This window comes from Hippichthys cyanospilos, chromosome 9 (assembly GCF_059441005.1).
Source record: "Hippichthys cyanospilos isolate Australia breed blue-spotted pipefish chromosome 9, RoL_Hcya_1.0, whole genome shotgun sequence".
In the NCBI taxonomy this organism is placed as follows: Eukaryota; Metazoa; Chordata; class Actinopteri; order Syngnathiformes; family Syngnathidae; genus Hippichthys; species Hippichthys cyanospilos.
In genome coordinates this window covers 18121016-18140232 of record NC_142377.1, presented here as the reverse complement: position 1 = coordinate 18140232, position 19217 = coordinate 18121016, and the positions used below count along the sequence as shown (strand labels likewise).

The 19217-nt window shown below is 38.7% G+C and overlaps 2 protein-coding genes and 1 long non-coding RNA gene across 9 annotated transcripts in view; all 3 read right to left on the bottom strand.

Annotated features, from left to right (window-relative positions):
- Nucleotides 1-796: 796 nt before the first annotated feature.
- On the bottom strand, nt 797-5613 carry LOC148419270 (protein FAM3D). 2 transcript variants are annotated; one of them, XM_088423817.1, is made up of 10 exons: nt 5378-5613; nt 5198-5293; nt 4470-4499; nt 3574-3691; nt 3429-3487; nt 1627-1677; nt 1457-1541; nt 1235-1361; nt 1087-1143; nt 797-815 (listed from the first exon to the last, which is right to left on the bottom strand). In XM_088423817.1, exons 1-10 carry the CDS (start codon nt 5388-5390, stop codon nt 807-809), a joined length of 645 nt encoding a protein of 214 aa, XP_088279943.1. In that variant the 5' UTR covers nt 5391-5613; the 3' UTR covers nt 797-806. The 2 variants fall into 2 exon arrangements, with proteins under 2 accessions (XP_088279943.1, XP_088279942.1); XM_088423816.1 differs by lacking the exon at nt 797-815 and having other exon boundaries at nt 862-1143.
- A 1570-nt stretch (nt 5614-7183) lies between these two features.
- LOC148419269 (uncharacterized) lies at nt 7184-14234 on the bottom strand. 6 transcript variants are annotated; one of them, XR_015866699.1, is made up of 6 exons: nt 14178-14234; nt 12093-12199; nt 11909-12017; nt 9457-9545; nt 8784-9323; nt 7184-8046 (listed from the first exon to the last, which is right to left on the bottom strand). It is a non-coding gene; the product is annotated as an uncharacterized LOC148419269 (long non-coding RNA). The 6 variants fall into 6 exon arrangements; XR_015866702.1 differs by lacking the exons at nt 8784-9323; nt 14178-14234 and adding exons at nt 12390-12581; nt 12949-13073; XR_015866703.1 differs by lacking the exons at nt 8784-9323; nt 14178-14234 and adding exons at nt 12390-12581; nt 12804-12822.
- Nucleotides 14235-15130: 896 nt separating this feature from the next.
- cfap20dc (CFAP20 domain containing) overlaps nt 15131-19217 on the bottom strand; it is a 35084-nt gene continuing 30997 nt past the window's right edge. Inside the window, exon 17 of the mRNA XM_088422472.1 lies at nt 15131-16526. Within this exon, the coding sequence (XP_088278598.1) occupies nt 16408-16526 (119 nt within the window). The 3' untranslated portion in view covers nt 15131-16407. The remainder of the gene's footprint in view (nt 16527-19217) is intronic.

Sequence of the window (19217 nt, the reverse complement as noted above, 5' to 3'; positions counted from 1 at the left end):
TTAAATTTATTTTTTTTTTTGTTATGTGTCTCGGGAGTATATTCAGCATTCATAGTTTAAATGTATAGCAGAAGTCTTTGCACAATGGAGTGCACCTTTAGTGTTAACTAATTTGCACTCTGACACCTTTTTTTTCACCATTGTTTGCAACTGGGAATTCAATTTGCAGTTCAGAGGAGTTCATTTATATCCATTGTTAAAATGACAACTTCTATTTGATCTCAAGACGTTTGTTCATCTCAGTATGCAAAAAAGTCACGGGGTGAAAAACATGTATAGGTTTAGGCAAAGTTGAACCTTCAGCTGAGAATGTTGTATTTGCCATTTTTATTTGTTGGTGACACGAAATGATTAGGTAGAACTCAAGGTAAGAGTATATCATCTTTGTTTCGTTTTTTGTAAAGAACCTTATTCCTATGAGAGAAGTGGTGACCATGCAAATTTTTACAGACCCTCCTTGTGCTAGGGTGCGACGAAAAGAAGATTATGTATAGCAACCGTTTATGATTGAGGGTAAGCACAGTTATGGATTATTAAACTTCTGAGTAGAAAGATCAATGACCATTATTTTTCCTCATTCCTTGTTCCAGGGCGACCTGCAGTTTCCCATTAGGTATTTATGATACAAATGTCATGTGGTGCAAAGATAGCAACAACAAAAAACATCAAGGGCCACAGTGTAGTTATAGTTTCTGTGTTTGTCACACATTTATGTAGTTTTGAAATCAATGATGCGGCAGGCCGGATCTGGCCCCTGGGCCTTGAGTTTGACACCCGTGGTCTAAGCAGAAAAAAACCCAAGTGCATCAAAGTGCCTGAAAAAAAAAGATGTCTATCTTTGTCAATCGCCCCCCCCAGAAAGGCCCACCAAACTATTTGAGAAACACTGCTTTACAGTGATAATGAACCAGATTTGTTAAAGCATGTTAAAACAGCTCCAAAAGAACAAAAACCCTTTTGCTGTCCAGCAAACAGACAGTGCGAAACACGTGATTTCCAGACTCTCGTTTCAGTCATAAACTTTATTCCTACGGTCCTATTTATGAGCAAGGTCCTTTAAGAGCTTCTGGGAAAACAGCCGCCCACCTCCACCGCCAGGGGCCATCCGTCATAAACGTTGCTCGTGTCGTCATTAGCAGCTCGCTGACAGGTGAACAACCGAGAAGACGTTTAGTTGTCAGAGCTCCGTTTTTCCACGCGCATAAATAGAACGAAGGAGGGCAGGGCCACTGACCTTCTCAAAGGAGCTTCTGCTCGCCGAACCTCCTCTTCCCGCAAACACCCAGTTGTCACGGTAACTCACCGACTCGATCAAAGAGCTGCCCATCCCGACAAAAATCTCCCTCATTTCTTTTGTCATCCTGCCGTCGAGAAGTGAGGGCGAAAAAAAATGAAAGGTGATTTTTGCGGAGCGGGAAATCGTTTTAGCGGATGAGCGTGTGGGAATCGGCCCTACTTTGTTGTCACGTCGTCAAAGGAGGCCACAATGACAATCTCTCCCGGTTTAATCTCTTTCAGGTACGCCAAGATGTCCTCTGGGACTTTGGCAGCCGAGAAAGTCAGATTAAATTAAAAAAATGTAAATAAATCGTCTCTGTTAAAAAGATTTATATAACGCTTCCCTACCTCCATCTTTCATATTCAGATAGCCACATCTGTCCACGGCGCCGCTCTCACCTGAGATGAAACAAACATGCGTGCGTGTTTATCATCTTCAGCAGCTTGCATTCATCATCATATCATCTTCCTCGGGTGCAGATAACCGTTGGCCCAATTAAAACGAGCGCGTTTCGCTTCCTCGTTTTCCATCCCGCATTTGTCAGCCATCACTTCGACGCATCGAAATCTGCTCGCCGATGAAGAAGAAAAAAAAGTCTAAAGGAGTTGCGGAAATCACTGCGGGGAAATGTATCGGAAGTCAAATCAGTATAAAGTACAAATAAAAAAAACATCTACCCACTTCAACATTCAACATCAGTCGGGCTCTTGCTCTGACCGATAAAAATATATGAAGATTTGCTTGAAAATTGAGCCCAGTGGAACCTTTGTGAGGAGCCTGTGCATATCAATTTTAACCTTTGACTTTGGTTCTTTTAATCCTCTAGCGTCAGTTGTGTTAAAAAATCGGAAAATCTTTGTAGACGTTCATGTATCCAGGTCATGGTAGGCTGCAAAAGTTCAACGGAGGACACTGGACTCTTATTGGTTGTTCCACTGGCTCCAATCATAAATAAATACTGAACATAAAGAGAGGAATTTGGCATGTAAGATTTTGATGTGAAAAGCCTTTGAGATAAAAGATGAAACAACCAAGGTTGGATCTGCGTGTGCCAAATTCCGAATGACTGCTTATTTCAGATTTGATTTTTTAATCTTGTCGAATACCATCTACATTTCAAGTGACACATGTTTCTCAGTGGCGCTCACTCATTTTTCAATGACGCCCCTGCGCCCTGAGAAATATATTTTTCAGCCAAGTAGACCAGAGAGAAGCATTTTAGATGAATTTTAGATGGCTCATTCCTTGCTCGCTATTTATTACATGTGCAGCTGATGTATTTGTAGTTGATATTTTTGGGTCTGTTTTTAAACCAAGGGCTCTTCTGAGCCCTCTCCGTCAAATGACTCGCCGATGTTGAGTCTTGCCGCACGCATGGCGGAATGTCAAACTTTTCCTCCGATTAGGAAAAGTGCGCTTGAATTCTCCTTTAAACTGGGAGGTCTGAGTTATTAAGTCAAAACAATATATACTGATTTTTCATATGCCTAAATAACGTACTGTGGTTGTTGCTATGACTATGCCAGAAAATAACTTACTGTGCCAGAGCTCTTTCTCCACCTGAAGGCGTTGCTTGAACACTTATGGGTGAAAAATGTAATTCAATACTTACAATGCCTTAAGGAAACTTTAACAAAACAAAATGTTTTGCAAGAAAGGGTGTCACCTCCATGTTCCATTTAATTTGCTCTTGATTTGAAAAAACATGTATTTTTCAGATCACGAAATAAAAAGCACAATAAATTAGATTTCCCGTTGAAGTCTCACAATACTCTCTGAAGTGCGTTCACCTTCCCCCAATGGAGATTGCTGCTGTATCTGATAAGGTTGTTTACACTGTTACTGCAGAGATCCAATTTGGACATCAATAACATATCTACATCTGGCAGGGAAGAGATGAAGGTGGTTCACAAAGTTAACAAATCACAAATGATTTTGTGGTTGTGATCGGAAAAACGGATATTATGATTTCACCTCACTCTTCAACATTTTTGGCTGGATGTAGATGTGATTACAATTCCAAATCACTGGATTCCCAATCTTTGATCGTATCGAGCGTGAATTACCACACTTGCTATATGATGTACATAATATGAGTTTAAAAGCGATTTAAAAAATGGCCAACTACTGCATTTAGATTTCTACTCACTGTTTACAACAACGATGTTGAGGCCAGGCCCCACGTTGTTCAGTATGTGGCTCATGATGCTGCAGACATACGGTGCATAAAGAAAAGTTGATTCACACGAGAGCCGTGTATTTTGTGAGAAGGTTCTTGCGTACGGATGACTTACATTTTACCATCGAAGCAGATCTTGGGCCCAACAACGTTAGCTGATCCACTGCGCACGTGTATTGCAAAGTGATCGGGAGGACACCTTCTGGACAGGTTGCACTCGGGTGAAGGCATTGCTGCAAGATTATTTATTGGGTTATTGTGACATAATCAAAATCTTATTTAAAAAAAAAAAGGTTAAATTTCACGTGGGAAAAGTAACATTTGACGCACAAGTTAGGCTGGTTTTGTTTTGTTTGTTAACAAGATGACAAAGTTTGAGTGTAATTTTATAAAACAAAATTGATATACTGTAATGATTTAGTTCTAAGAAGAAAAATCACATTTTAAATGAAATAGATTATGGGGAAAGTCATATTTAAAGTTTAAATGTGACAAGAAAAGATTTGAAGTCGGAATTTTCAAGATCTGAGAAAAAAATTGTCTTTCTTTAAATGGAAGTGACTCAAATAGCTGCAATTTACTGTTACTAATCCGTGAAAATTTTGAGAAAACTAGTTATCGGAAAAAAATTGTTGTGATTAACCTTAATTTCATTGCGAGAATTGTTTAAATGTGAGGAAAAAGTTAATATGATGAGAATAGTGTCAAAGTTTTACAGGGATACCTATGATCTACTAAAATTACATATTATAATTTGTTAGAAGTGAGAAAATTTAAATGAATTAGAATATAATAGAGTTGTAGTTTCATCATTTTATTATTCACCTTTTTTTTCAACCAAGATGTAATGCTACAGGAATAAAGCCACTATTTTACAAGAATATAGCCAGTTTCAGGAGAACAAATTGAACAATTTTATGAATATTTTTTTTTCCAGAGAAAATGGCATTATGTCCATGCGCACTTTTATAAGCATAAAAAGTCTGTCAAAAATAGCTTCATTCTGCTCACTCGGTTGGGATTGTGCCACGCTGTTCATCTCTACAAAAGAAAAAGGACAAAAAATATGAAACTGATAAGGAACGATGATGTGATGTGAGCCAGTATCACTCCAAAGTGCCTTTGGTGTCCTCATCAGAATGAAAATGGACCAGAAAAACTGAACTCTGGGGTCTTATCAAAAGTAGCCGAACCTTTGCACACACGGCCTCACAGTGATAAGACATTTCAATAACAATGTTTACATCTTGCGTTTCTTTCACTGTATATTTGTTTTTCATCGGCCGCAGATGATTTTGTCGCGCCCCACACTGCGCCCTTGATGAAACCCCCTGATGTTTTCAGACATGACATTCAGCTATTGTCCATTTTCAGGAAAAGATGAAAAAGCTACTTGCAAAATAAACACTTGCATTTTCACCATAAGTATATGTTGTCAAACCTAACATGTCCACTCCCCATAGACAACCGCCAACTTCTCTCAGGAACTGAAATATATTTAAGAGAACACAGTCAGCTTCATGATGTTGGCCAAGTGAAGGTGCGCTATGTGTTCATTTAATGCCAACATTAGCCAAAAATGTCCACCCTGTCAGCAAGTTCCTCTATTTTGCTGATTGCATCCATTTTATGCTTGCTGCACGTATTTAAAATCAACATTGTGTGAGGCGCTACGCGGGAGTCCCGAAGGCACCCTACGGTGATATTGACTCTAATGCGAGCGCAAATGTGAAGCTCACCTAAAAGGTCTCTTGCTCTCTGATGTATTCGCACGTAGTCGTGCGAGATGGCCCATGTGACCACAAGAACAACAATTACAGCGGCGTAGGGGGCAACTGTCAACCACAAAGAGCAAGCTGACTCAAGTCGACACAGCGCGCGGGCCGTGAAATGCGTACATCACGGAGCTCAAACCTCACCTCGATGCTTCATGTCTCCGACAAATGGGTCTGTTCCGTTCTTGATATATTATTTGCTGTCAGCAACACAGCTGCTTGGTGTCATGTCATCCGTTCGGGCTGCCTTGCCGCGCATATGCATGGGAAGGACCTTTGGATATGCAACAGTGCTTGTCCTTGTGCTGGGAGAGTAAGCAGGATGTGACATTGTATGTGCACACACCCACAGTCAACTCCATGATCAAGTTTCTCCTCCTCACAATATGGGACAGCAACCATTCATAGGTCACCGCTAGATCTTAAAGCAAACAATAGCTCGAGTCTTGTTTGGATACTCATAGAAAAGTCCAAACCCTGTCATAAAATGTGTGCGGTTACTCAAATATTCATGCAAAGTCCAATCGCTGTAGTCTACAAAAGTGAAATTCAATAATCCTTGTGCAGTATTGTCCAATCCTTTGATCTTTACATCAAAGGCATTTCACAACAAAGGGAAAGCATTGAAAGAAGACACAAAGGAGCTGAAATTTCACCTTGGTGGTGATGTGTCAACGTTCAAAATGGTATGACCACTTAGTTATCGCACTACCAGGAATGTGCCATCTCTTGGCCAAAATACAGCTGAAATGATCAAAATATTGCTCAAGGGTTAAGGAAAAGAAAAAATGAATTGGGGGAAAATGCCCCCATGTCGGAATTTTTAATAATTTCAGATTTTTAAGTACAGTAGTCGAGTTTTAACATATTTATTAGGGTTTTAGGATTTTCATAGAATAGTTTTGAACTAGGGTTAGGCTTTCAAAGTCAGGGATTTGACTTTGGTTAGAATTTCAAAGGAGGGTTGTAGCCTAATTCACTTTTTCCGTGGATAGGGGAAAAAAAAAAAGATCTATGCACCCCTGTTCATATGCCCGTTTTTGGTGGTACCAGGTTTCTGCTTAACTAGTGTTAGGGTTCTCATTTAGGTTAGTTTCAAAGTAGGATATTAAAATTAGGATAGAGTTTCAAAGAAGAGTTATCGTACAGTGGAGAATATATTTTTTTAAATGATAGCGGATCAACACAAAGAGGAAAAATATGTAGTCACACAAGAGTTGAGACATTTCGGAGCCACCACACACACCAGTGTGCTACACAACAGCACAAAGCAGCTCAGGAAAATAGTTTCTTTATGAACTGTCATATCTTGTGCAGTGTTTTTTAAAAGAACATTCTTGTTCATAATGTATTTCAAAGGTTGTTTTTCCCCTTCAGTGTGCTGCTCATATGTCCTTGTATAAAATTATTAGTTCTTACCTTGACGGGAAATTGTCAGATTTAGTTTCAAAAGATTGTTTCCTTGACATAAAACGACAATCCACAATTTGCAGACATTTGGTATCGACCTTCCTAAGTGTTAAAAAAAAAACACACTCTTAAAGGATGCATTCCTCTGAGATGGTTTAAGAAGACAGGGTAAGAAATATCATGGACAAAAAATTTTTATCTAAGCAGTTAACTATCACTGTCACGAGCTGTGTGTTCACTAAGTGACGTTTCCCCGCAACAAATACGCTTTTGACAATACAAAAATCTCAATTCCGATGGAGCTGGGGTATCATCTAAATTGTAATTTTCTACAAAATCCAAGAATTTGCCAGCTGTATTCAATTTATCATTGGATAATAACAAGGTATTTGTTTTAAATGTTTTTTTTAATAAAAACAAAAAACGTAACAGTGACAAAGTACCATAACATTTTCCCATTTAGGCACTGCTACAATAACAATGCCAGAATTTTGCAGTCTCTATTAGAAGAAAAGGGAAAAAGGATAACACGCTGCAGTATTTGTGCCGACTTACATTTTTATTGGTCCCATACATATTTGGAACAGACACACTGAAGGCCGCTGAGAAAATGCCCATTAATACGAAGACACAAGATGGCATAATTCAGAAGAGTACGTATAATACGTGCCTTAAACAAAATGGAGAGGTTGACGGGAGTTCATGAACAAGGTGGTGTAATACTGCATAAAGCCAGCACGGGGCGTCTTTGCTCTGCCGTTCTACACAATTAGATGTTTTACTTCAAATGTCCGAGAAGCAATGTCTTATGTTTTAAAATGTACCGTGCGGCTGTAATTGTGCATGTGATTAACGATCATGTGTTTTTTTTATTCAGTCACCTGTATAAGCTACAGGAATTTGAGTGATGGGTAAATGGGAGACCACATTTGCATTGTCGTGTGTTGTATGAATTCATGGAAGCATCGTTCAAATGTATGTTGGGTTTTTGTCAGACAAGATATTTATTGTGTGACCGCCTCAGGCGTCACACGTTACTCTACACCATTCCCTTTACAATAGCTAATGCGATATTGTAATTTCAATAAAAATCCTTCCAATCTGAAAATGAAAACATTCAGCTCATTCAATTCACTTCACCAGATTCCAGAGTATAGGTGTCCACAATGGTACCTCCATACCCAGTTCCTAACACTTTTTTTTTTCAAATAAAATCCCCAAAAATCAGTTGTTCTTTTTGCCTCTTTTCTACATTTTTTAACCAATTCAAAGCACTCCAACTTCAAACTTTTCAGCTCATCCCCACAGGCGGATCCACAGAGAGGCTGATGGGGCCAGTGCCACTGCTGGAATCTGCTCAGACCCCCTAGGTGCCACTCCATAAAATAGGCATGTCACGGCAACTGGAAAAATAAAATTCTGTCATTTATGAATGAAGGAGTGACGATATGAGCATAAGAGATGAACAATTCCTTAAAGGAAAAAATAGCAATTTTTAATGGAATATACATGTAAAAATGGAGTAACTATGAAGTTACTAGTTACTATGTGTGTGGATGCATATGTACATAAACAAATTTTAAATCAATACAAACGTGGATGTTATGCATATGTACATAAGCAAATATTAAATCAATACAAACGTGAATGTTATTTGTTGATAACATGTTTCCAATTTTTTGTTTTGCGGACACAATCGCTGATTATTCCCAACAGCAAAATGTTGAATATTAAAGGTTTTAGTCTTTTTTGTCCTTTATTTTTTTTTTAAATCAATTTAAACCATTCCAACTGTTTTCACCTAATACCGACAGCAACTTTTTGAAATTTCAAAACGAAAGCCAAAAGTAAAATTTGGGGGGTTTATTTTTCTCCACTAATTTCTTTTTCTGACTGGTTCAAACAAATTCAACATTTTCCCCTCATTCCAAATCATAGTTTATCATTCTATGCCTTTTAATATTCCAAATCATTCCGCAATTTTTCATTTAGCCTCTCAGCTTTCACACAATTTCTCCAGGAGCTGCATTCTCTAGTGATTAAAATGTAGTTTGCTGCCTAAAGGGTCCTAAATTACATGTTAAAATGCTATTTTGCCTTGCAACACATGCTAACTGATTAGGCATTTTCGAGCTTCTACCTTTCAAATTTCCTCAGTTTTTCCTTGTCCACATCAGACGTGGCTCAGCCAAAGGGCAGCAAGTTTCCTTCAAGTCAGCTAATGTTGGCACATTAAAAGGAAAATAAGGCTTGAAAAGGAAAGCCGGCCTGCTCGCAGACAAAGGCAAACTATTTTTAGAAGTCAATTACAGCGTTTGAGACGGCCAAAATGTCAAATTGCCACGTGACGCTACTTATTTCATAACAGGGTAATGTTATACGTTCAATGGCAAAGGAACCATTTTCAGGCCAGCACTAGAAATGAAAACACACAAGTGCCAATTAGTGACCTTTACTGCGTTGCGAGTGAAATAATATCTTTTCTATTTTTTTATTTGTTCCTTGAGGTTTATTGTACTTTGTGTGCATTTAACTGCCACTATGTATGGTGAATTGACCAGAGAGTGGATATCGCATCAGATAGAAGTCGCTTCTTCACATCTATTTTTTTGGCCTGTGCGTGTTTCAAGGCAGCTCTGTCAGGAACAATTTGTAACATAGATGTCAGTGTTGTTATCGTCTACCCCAAAACACAGAAAAAAAAAAAAGAAACCCTGGTTATTTTGTCAAAATCTTTGCAATTCACAGATGAAAATATGAAAAATGCCTTGGAGACTTGAGGTTTTACACTTGTTGAAGGGGATTTGGTTAACCTGTCAGTGCTCTAGCAGTCATTGTATGGTTTCTTCCAGGAGTCATTGGGCTGCAATGTAAGCAAGCCATTGATTTACTCCAGCATATCCTGTCAAGAAGAAGAAGAAGAACAAAAGCCCATTACATTTGATGTGGGAACGAAGGCCGCATTATCTTGCATTACGTCAAATGGACCAGTCCACCTCGTTAAGCTTCAAAATGATACGATGGTAGCTGTGGTTAAAAAAAAAAAAGACCAATCAGTGTCTTAGGGGTGGGGCTAAGCGGGATGATTTCAGAAGTGATGTTTTTCGATTCAAACTCTTGTAATTGGAAAGTCAAAGCCAATTAGTTAAGCCCATTTAATACCGCACTTGGTTTTTGTTCACTGGTGCAAGGACGGCGGCGGCCAGGCGCCAGTGGCTAGACAAGAGATGGATCTTTTTAATGGTTTGTATACAAATAGTTGGGTATGTGAAATGTCTGCACACCATTTAGGGCTAAAATTAAAACAGCCAAGTAAATCATACGCTATCCACCAATGTCTGTTACTTGGTCAGCAGTTTCCAATCACAAATGGGAAATTAGAAACAGAAAATACCAGTACAGTGGACCCCCGTGTTACAGCTTCCCTGGCTTATGTTTTTTTTTTTTCATGTTGCGATGTGGAACACAGCTTTGTTGTCCCCTCTTCATGGTATTTTGCTGGTAACACGGGGGCCCACTGTAATTTCATTATATTAAAAGAAAACGTTGTTTTGGAATGTATAGGTCAATCTGTAATCTGTCATTGTTGTGTATCCAAAGTACAAATGGTATCCTGTTTTATATGATCATTCTCTTTTATTGAGCTTTTGTTGGGGGTGTTGGTTTGTTAAATTATCAATTAAACCAGCCTCAAAAAGCTCTACTAGTGAGTGTATAACAATTGGGAAGTTGCAGCAAGTTTAATCTACTAAATCCCATAGGCAAGCCTATGTACTATATACAAGCAAATTGACGTTTTGGGTGTGTAATCCTGTAGCCGTATGGGCCTAGTGAAGACAGACAAACTCAATAAGGAAGCATAGGCCAGGTTGCTCACCCCAACAGGTCTCCATCAAGGCTGATGGACCCAGCGTGGTCCACCAGTCCCACAAAAGTGTGTGTCTGTGTGGCTCTCAGTTTGTTGCAGTGCATTAAAATGTGAAAAGGCTGACAGGGATAAAGCAGGAAAGCTAGCAGGCACTGGTGACCTGCAGCCTGCTCCCACACAGCACCAAAAAGCGTGCATGTTTGTGGTGCATTAAAAGCAATGGTTGATTGGAGCCGAGGATATAACATTAAAAGTAAAGGAAAAGCAGGACAGAGGAGCGGAACAGCTGGGCCAGGCGACAGAACAAGCCCAGTCAGCCTGTCGCATCCTGATGCCTTGCACCAGCCCCTGAGGGAACCCTGAAAATGAGTGTGCCCAATAGTGTCGAGTGAGGAATATTTACAGTGTCGGATGTGTGGACATAGCCAACTCTACTCGATGTAGCACCCTAGGCGAGATTTGCAATTTACGTAGGCTTAAAAACAAAAATCTAATAGCTTTTTTTTTTTTTTTACCTTAATTTATGTTATCAGTCACCTAGTTTACAATTGCTTTTTAAAAATAAGCCAAAAAAATTGCTTTCTATTGTGTATGTATCACATAGAATGTATTTTTAAATAACTTATTCGCTCCTGTAAAATTTGTCATTGCAGAAATAGTTTACACTTTAACAAAGGCATGGATACAACAAATACTAGTCAAAAGTTTGGAAACCCTCTTTAATTCTTTTTTTTTCCCACGATTTCACAGATACCTAGAATTGCATTGTTTACATCATCAATATTTGTAGGAAGCATGATTGGAATAATTTGATAAACAAAAATGTTAATCAAAAGGATTGTTTCTTACTAAGGCACCATTTTATTTTATTTAGTCAGCTTTATGATGTCGCTGACACTGTAAACCCAGAATGACTTTCAGTTCACAGCTGTACACTTTCAAGAGTTAATCTCTTATTATACTATATTAGTATATCATATCATATATACAATACATTTTTTTTTTTTTATTACAAGCTGTATCTTGAATTTCTTGACATTTTAAGTTGTTTCCAAACCTTTGTCTTAATCGCTTTGTCTTAAAGTTAGGGGAAAAAAAATAAAATAAAATCACTTGGCCCAATTTGTGGGGCCCTGGTTTGAAAACAATCCCGATACACATAAACACAATGAATTATGATCTGAAAAGAAGTCAAGCCCGAGTATAAATATTTTAAATCCATAGTCTTTATTTTTGTTCCATGAGTTCCATCCCTAAATTCTACAAAAAGTCACCAAGAGTTTTTAAATAGTGTTTCGTATTATATCCTTGGTGGTCTAAAACGTAACCCTTCCAGTCAATACATTGAACAATTGATTGATACTTTTTAGCCACCTCGGGCTACAATAACAACATACCACATCGGAACTGTAATGCAGCGTCAGTGTTTCCACGTTGCCGGCGTCCTCCATCATCGCTACGCTCTCCTTATTCCGATATCTAAGCACCAAGAGTTGCTGGTTGCTCCTAGTGGAAAAAATGGGCATAACATTCAATGGTGAAGGCAATTAAAAGCACCCAATTGGAGTTCAACACACTTACTTGGGTGGGAAGCACAACATGCGGACAACAAAGGCGAAAGCTGCTAATGCTGACAGGGAGACAATGACCACCACAGCTATGATTACGGGATGAAGGCTCATTCCAACCTAGACAAATGAAACCAATAAGTTTTTAACCAAGGGATAGTTTAAGAGCCTGTAAAGCCGACCGCTCGCTTCAAGGCTTGTGGCTCAGATAAAAATTATGACAACGACGTTAGTGATTCACACACACGTGTGAAACATAAAAAGGCAAATGGCAGTGCTGCACTTTTTTTCTTCCCCGGGCAGTTTGCACCTCAAACAGGCTTTCACAGCCTTTCAGCCCAAATCCCAGAATTCTTAAAGGAGGTCTCCAGGCAGGGGATCCTTGAAGCCATTTTTGCAGCTGTTTAGCTCTCCAAGGAAGACATCTGACAGCCTCAAGTGAGCTACGGTAGCCCGTGTCATATCAAAGTCTGACAGATGTGGTGATGCGAAGACCTGAATCCTAATAAAAAAAAAAAAATGTTTTGAATTGCTTCCTGAGCTGTCCCGCTTTCGCCCAATGTCAGCTGATACCCATGAACCCACAAAGGTTTAGCGATATTGATTCTAAATCTGTGGATAGTAAACACAGGGATTCAGGAGCATTCTGTTCCTGCAGCGCGAAACAACACAATGAATTACACTCAAATCTCAAGGCCCCAATATATTTGCGCTGCTCTCGTACTTAAATTTTTTCACCGGCTTCAAATTCATTATTTCCTCCTCTCATTTTAGGGGTCACCACATCTGTTATAATGAAAGCCACAAAAAGCTAATTTTAGTTAAGGCGATACATTTCTGCTTCTGAGTGTAATTTGAGTCGTACTCACCAGACACTATTGGGCATAGCAGAATTGCACAAGTCCAAACTTGCCTTTTGTTGCTTTAACCACGTGTTTTCAAACAAACACTTCCCATCTTTCAAGAAATGATCTTTATGACAAAAGCAGTTCATAGCACTTTCAAGTGACGATGCAAATGCGATGCATTCGCGTACCTGTGTAATGATGCCTTTGAACAGGAAAAAAAAGATATAGACTAGTATGAAGTAAAACCACTAAAAGATGTATGCATCTTTAACCCTTTGTATGCATAATGCTTATAGCTTGTCAGTACAAATCTAAATTATTTTATTCCTGTGACTACAAATCTAAACGCTATGAGTGCAAAGTCTTCAATACAAATGTCACTTGAAACTTGTGCACGAACCTCTCGTGTGGAAACCAAAGATTTTTCAAGGGAAAGGTCCTTTAAAATCAACTGAAGTGCTTGTTTCTGCCAGTAGAGGTCCCTAGCTGTTACCGAACATCAAAAAATGAAGCCATTTATGTAGCAAATGTCTCAAATGGCCTCAAATGGCTCACATAACTTGATTTGACCATCACTATAAACTAGCACGTCATCCTTAACATTGAAGAAAGAGGAGTTATTAAAGTCCCGCATTCCATGCTATTGGCGTTTGCAGGATCGACTACTCTCCCTGCTAGCTTGACATGACGTCATCCCATTTTGCATTGTTTCGGCAATCCACAGAAAAATCTGCACGAGAGGTTCCTGCAAAGGCGTGAAATCAAATGTCGTGAAGCTTCGTAGTCGTAAAAGTGATTTGTATTGAAAAGAATGTGCACTCACAGAAGACAAACATAAGAAAAACATTCAAATCCACACAGTTTTGCTTTGTAGTAACATGGAAAATATTCATTTTTTGGTTCATAGAAAAAAAATCATACCCACACAATTTAGATTGCACTCACAAGAAAAAAAAAATCATACCCACACAATTTAGCTTTAACTATTATGGATACAAATGGTTAAAACTACAGATAAGGATGGTTAAACACGCGTCTTTGTGACAGCAATCTTATTCCATAATAGGATAACAATAACCTGGCGTGCTGCATCCTTGTCAAGCTGGAACAAAGTTTCAGACGGTAAACTTGAAATATTTCATGACAATATGTCGTGCTTCCGCTCGGAAGTCACTGTCTGTTTATTTGATAACGCGTGGTCACTTCCGGTTAGCGTTGGCCTTTCTGCTCGCTTCGCCATACCTACCTACCTCTGTTTTCTTTTTTTTAAACGGCGGCGGCTTGAAGTTCATCCCATCACATCTTGTACGCAAACAAATGACTATTTTGCTTGGCCTCCACTGTTCTCATTATGTCGCTTACCGCTCAAACAAACTGCCCGTGATGAGACACACTTGGAGCTGGTAAACACGTCGCAGAATACAACCCATTTTCCAGCCACACGAAAGCACCCCCCCCCCCACCCCCCACCCCCAGATAAGGAACCTCACATCTATCTGTAATTATAAATGAAACAAAAATTCATTTTAACCCAGAAAACAGTGGGGCGACTTTCTGCCTTCTGAGTGACCTCAACAAAAAGTAACTTTTAATGGGATGAAACACAAAAGATAAATTGCAGCGAATTGTACTTTATTGCAATATCTAAGTTTTATTTTTTTAACCTCACATTTAAAAAGGGAACCAAAGTGGACCTTGTGGATGCGTCAATGCTCATTCAGTCTGTTGAACAAGTGTACATTTTATATCCATCGCACTAAACCATTTTTTGCTTGAGCGTTTATTCACTGCACAAATTGTTCATTGTGATGAGTTCATTCAGAAAATAGAATGATAATTAGATGTAATTTTAATGCCATTGTCAACCTCAATAAAAGGAGACAATATGTGGAATACATTTGATTGTGAATTGAAATGGTAACTTAATTTTCATAAAACAAATGGAAAGTTATGAAAAAAATGGTGTAATAACATTCCGTGCAAAATTCTGGACAAAAATGATGCGCTGTACGTTTGTGACTAAATGTTCTGAATGTATCCTTACAATGTCAAGATAAATAACATTAAAAGTGGATATGTATAATATACTGTTATGGGTCCTATGTGCACATCAGTGAGTGTATGTATGTACTGTATCTGTAATAGTATGTTAAAAAGGTAAGATGGAGCATCAGTCAACAGTTTGCATCAGTCAATAGTTTTTTGGTCTTTATTTGGTTTAAATACATGGTTTGCGTTTTGTTTTGATGATGTGGTTTGACAACAAAAAAGGTACATTCGCCACAAGTTGTTGTTTTTATTCCAGTAATGCAACATTAAACATGCCATCATAAAATTATATCATAAATCAACAAAGAAAAAAAAACCATTATCTATTGGAATAGCATCTCATCATTCTGCCTGTTATTATATTCCATGTCAGTGGCAAAGATAAATCATTTTTCAGCCAAATGACACAGGATAATTTCCTGTGGGGCACCTGATGACCTCTCACAGCATAGTGCCACATCACAATGGTTGGGAATCACTGCACCGAACATCAGGTGTGGTACATCTCCCTCACAGCTTCCAAGTCCTAACCTGCATGGATGGAGTTGGCAAGTACTCCGCATGCTTGTGTAAGTTTCCCCCTAGTACTTGTCTAAGCTGACTTTAGGCAGAGGCGGCTCATACCCAGTTAAATATTCACACTCTCGTTACATTGACAATTTGGAGTCTTGACTGAAGCCAACATGCATGTTTTTTAAATGTATGGGGGGGGAGCAAATGCCACAAAGGACAGCAATGATTTGAAAAAAAACAAACAAAAAAACCTCATACAGTGAGGCAGATATGAGATCCACATTTCTGCCTCATTTCAGTAATAATGAAAAAAGCTGCCATGAAAATTCATTGTTGACAGCTTTATTACAACTGAAAAATCAGCATATTCATTACTTGCAATTAATGCAGCTCAGCTTATATAATTTAACATTTATTATTCAACATTTGTTAATCATTTTTTGCTCATGCGTTTTCTATACTCAGCCAAGCCACATGAGTTACATTTCACCAGTGGAAATGAATCCAGCCAATATACACACGCAGCTCTTTGACTATTTTGCGCAAGTGAAGAATAACAGGAGCACAATAAAATAAGAATCAAATTTGAATATTTAAACAAAATGACACTGCAGGATGTTCTTTCAGCTAGCTTATCATTGATCCTCTAGCCAAGTTTTTCCAAAAAGGGATTTTAGCAGCAGATGTGCTAATAAAATGAGCAGCTGCTGCCGCAAAAAAGCTTGCCTTTCACTCCCTTTACATGCTAACAAGACCACCGGTGACGTCGTTAGTTAGCGGCACAAAAACAAAATTCGGCAACATGAAAAGCTCCTTGCCAGCAGGGTATTCATTGCTGATCAATAACAAACCTCTGCTGCCATTCATCCACTCTCAATGTCCTCTGATTTATTGACTTAGAATCTCGCTAGCTTTGAGTCAAGCTAGTTCATAGTACTTCCCCGTCTCTGGATCAAAATAGCAGTTGAGGCAAGGATCATAGAGCAGATTTAAGTACTCGTCTTCCATCTCCTCTTCATTTTCAGACTCGTCCCCTCCTGCGGTGAAGCAAGAACATCACTCGACAAGTTTTTTAGATGCAATTCTGAAAGTAATGAATAAAAACAGCACGCCTAACAACACAGCCAAGATGCCCACTGTCCGCAAAATTAGCCCGCACAGTAAAAAGATCCCAAACACAGATGCCAAAATTTAACAGTGCATTTATTATTGAGTTTGCGGTTTGCTGCCGTGTAGGACTGCACGGCATCATGCTGAGATGTTCTACTGTATTATTTAGTCTCTCTCATGTAGCCAAATAGCATAAGTGTGCGTCGCCCGATGGAATGAATAAAACAGCACCTCAAATAGACACCTCCATCTTATTCCAGTTGGGAAATACAGATGAAGTGGTGTACAACTGATACTAAAATGCGGTGGGACAGATGTGGCATCTGTAAAGTTGTAGCAAATCATTCCAACATGAAAAGAATTAGCAAGAATGATTTATTCGTGGTGAACGTCATCAACTGTTCTTTTAGCACTCAATAAATTGGAAAATCACCTCCGTGTGGCTTTTTTTTTTTGACGTGTGAGTTCATTAAAGTGAGTTTCTGTAAAAACTAGAGCTGCGCACCAATCCGTGGTGACATGAATTGAGATGCGAATTGGCTGAATGCCAAATATACATTACGGAATTTGAGTGAGAGACTGGAAAAAAAAGGCAGAGTCTGAGTCAAAACAAGTCTCAAACGAGTCTGAGTCTTCTGGTTTTCTCGGACTCTCCTTTGTTTTATTACAAAGATTACAAAGAAGGCGGTTACAAATTTCACAGGTAAGGAATCGTTTCTATCTTTTTGTATGAGTGTGCATGACTATGATGTGTGTGTGCCAATAAGTGTGCAAGCAATGTGTTTTTAGATAACATATATACACATATAGTATACAATAATTCCATCATTAATAACTGCATATTGTTGTGTGGTACCATTAGAGGAACGCTTGAAAGGAAAAAAAAAGTGACATTTTATACATACTATGTGTGGAGAGGACACATTTGTGTAAAGCCCACTTAGAGACGCAGGAAATGTTTGCGCATGTATTGGAAGGTTTACCCACCTAGTGAGCGTTACATTCAACTGTTAAGCAAACAGTCATAAAAGCCCTTCTAGCAAGAAGGAAGTTTGCAAACTTACAGATCCTCTTATGAGATGCAATATCAATCGACAGGCCTAACTTCAAAACAATTTTATACATTAGGTGCTCCAGGTTATGAGGTTCTTTATCTTCGTGAGGCATTAAAGTTTATTGTAATAAAGCCATGTTTCCACTGACGGTATCTACTCTACTCTCATAATCTACTAGAACATTTTCTCCAATCTCCAAGGCCACCACCCAAGTCCCCTCCGTACCTCGCCGGTGACGTTGTGCTAACGCAACCATAAGAGAGCGTGCACTGCGCACTACCTGGTGCTTGCTCTTTGGCTGTGGTGGAATATTGCATCAACCATAAGAAGAAATTCACTTCAAGACCTTCAAAGAAAGGTTGTGGAAGCGAAAGCTTTTACATTCTTTTTCCTCTCTTCATTGTTCATCGTTAATAGTGAACAATCAATCTCAGAACAATCAATGGCCTCCAAAGTAGTCACGTTTTGGAACCGGTGTACCCGTTTTTGAAATCACAAAGCAGTAGGGTACTTGAAAAAGTGAGTAGTGTAGTGCACGTAGATTTCTCGGTGGAAAATGAGCTTTTATCGAGTAGAGTTGGTAACATCGGTGGAAAATGGAGCTTGCCGTATTTTTTCAAGCACAAGTCCAGTTTTTTTCCTAAGTTTCAACCCTCATTTTGCGGAGGTTGTCTTTTAAATGCATAATTAAAAACCAGAACAATTTTCTCCACAAATGTGTGGTTGAATAACATTCATTTGATTGTAAAATAATTCATATACTGTCATGAGCGTCTATACAATGATTATATATACCTGCTTACCTCCGTTGAAGCCGTTGAGTTAAAAGGCATTGACAAGGCTGTAGTCATCCCACATTTTTATTAGTTAGGGTTATTTTTTTAAGGTTATTTATTTGAGTTCAATAAAAGAACACGATAGATGCATGTAGTATTACACATTTTAGTAAGACACATTCTGTCTGCTTTTAGTTGCTTATAACATATGAATACAACAGCCCGGCGGTGACATAGAGATAAAGAAATATATTTGAGAAATATGGTTAAATCGTGACGTCATCAGCAGTCACGCAAGCTGCCGAAGGACCCCGATAACATCTGGCAGGGTGATAATATCAGGTAACCAAGCCGGCAGCTATTGGAATCTTGCAGTGTCCTTTACCTTGCGCTGAACCCATATTATAAACATTGAAAATATGCCACCAGAAAAGCTCAGTTTTCTTTGGATCGAACCGGCAAATTGACTACAGCATTAGGTTAGTAGGCCTATTATTTCCAATGATTCTTAAGACAGAAGTAATTCCGGTTCTGGTATGACTAAGCTAGATACATACGAGCAAATTGGATGAGGATGATATTGAGAAATTGGACATATTGCGTTGAATGCTATTTGGATTACCATACATATATAAGGTGCTCCAGATTCGAAACGCACTGTTACATTTTGAGGTTTATGGTTTGAGAAGTAGTTAAGATTACCTTAGCACAAGGTAGCTGGTACAGAAGACACAGCATGGATTGATAACACGGATGGATTCCAATTAAAGTAAAAAAAAAAACAAAA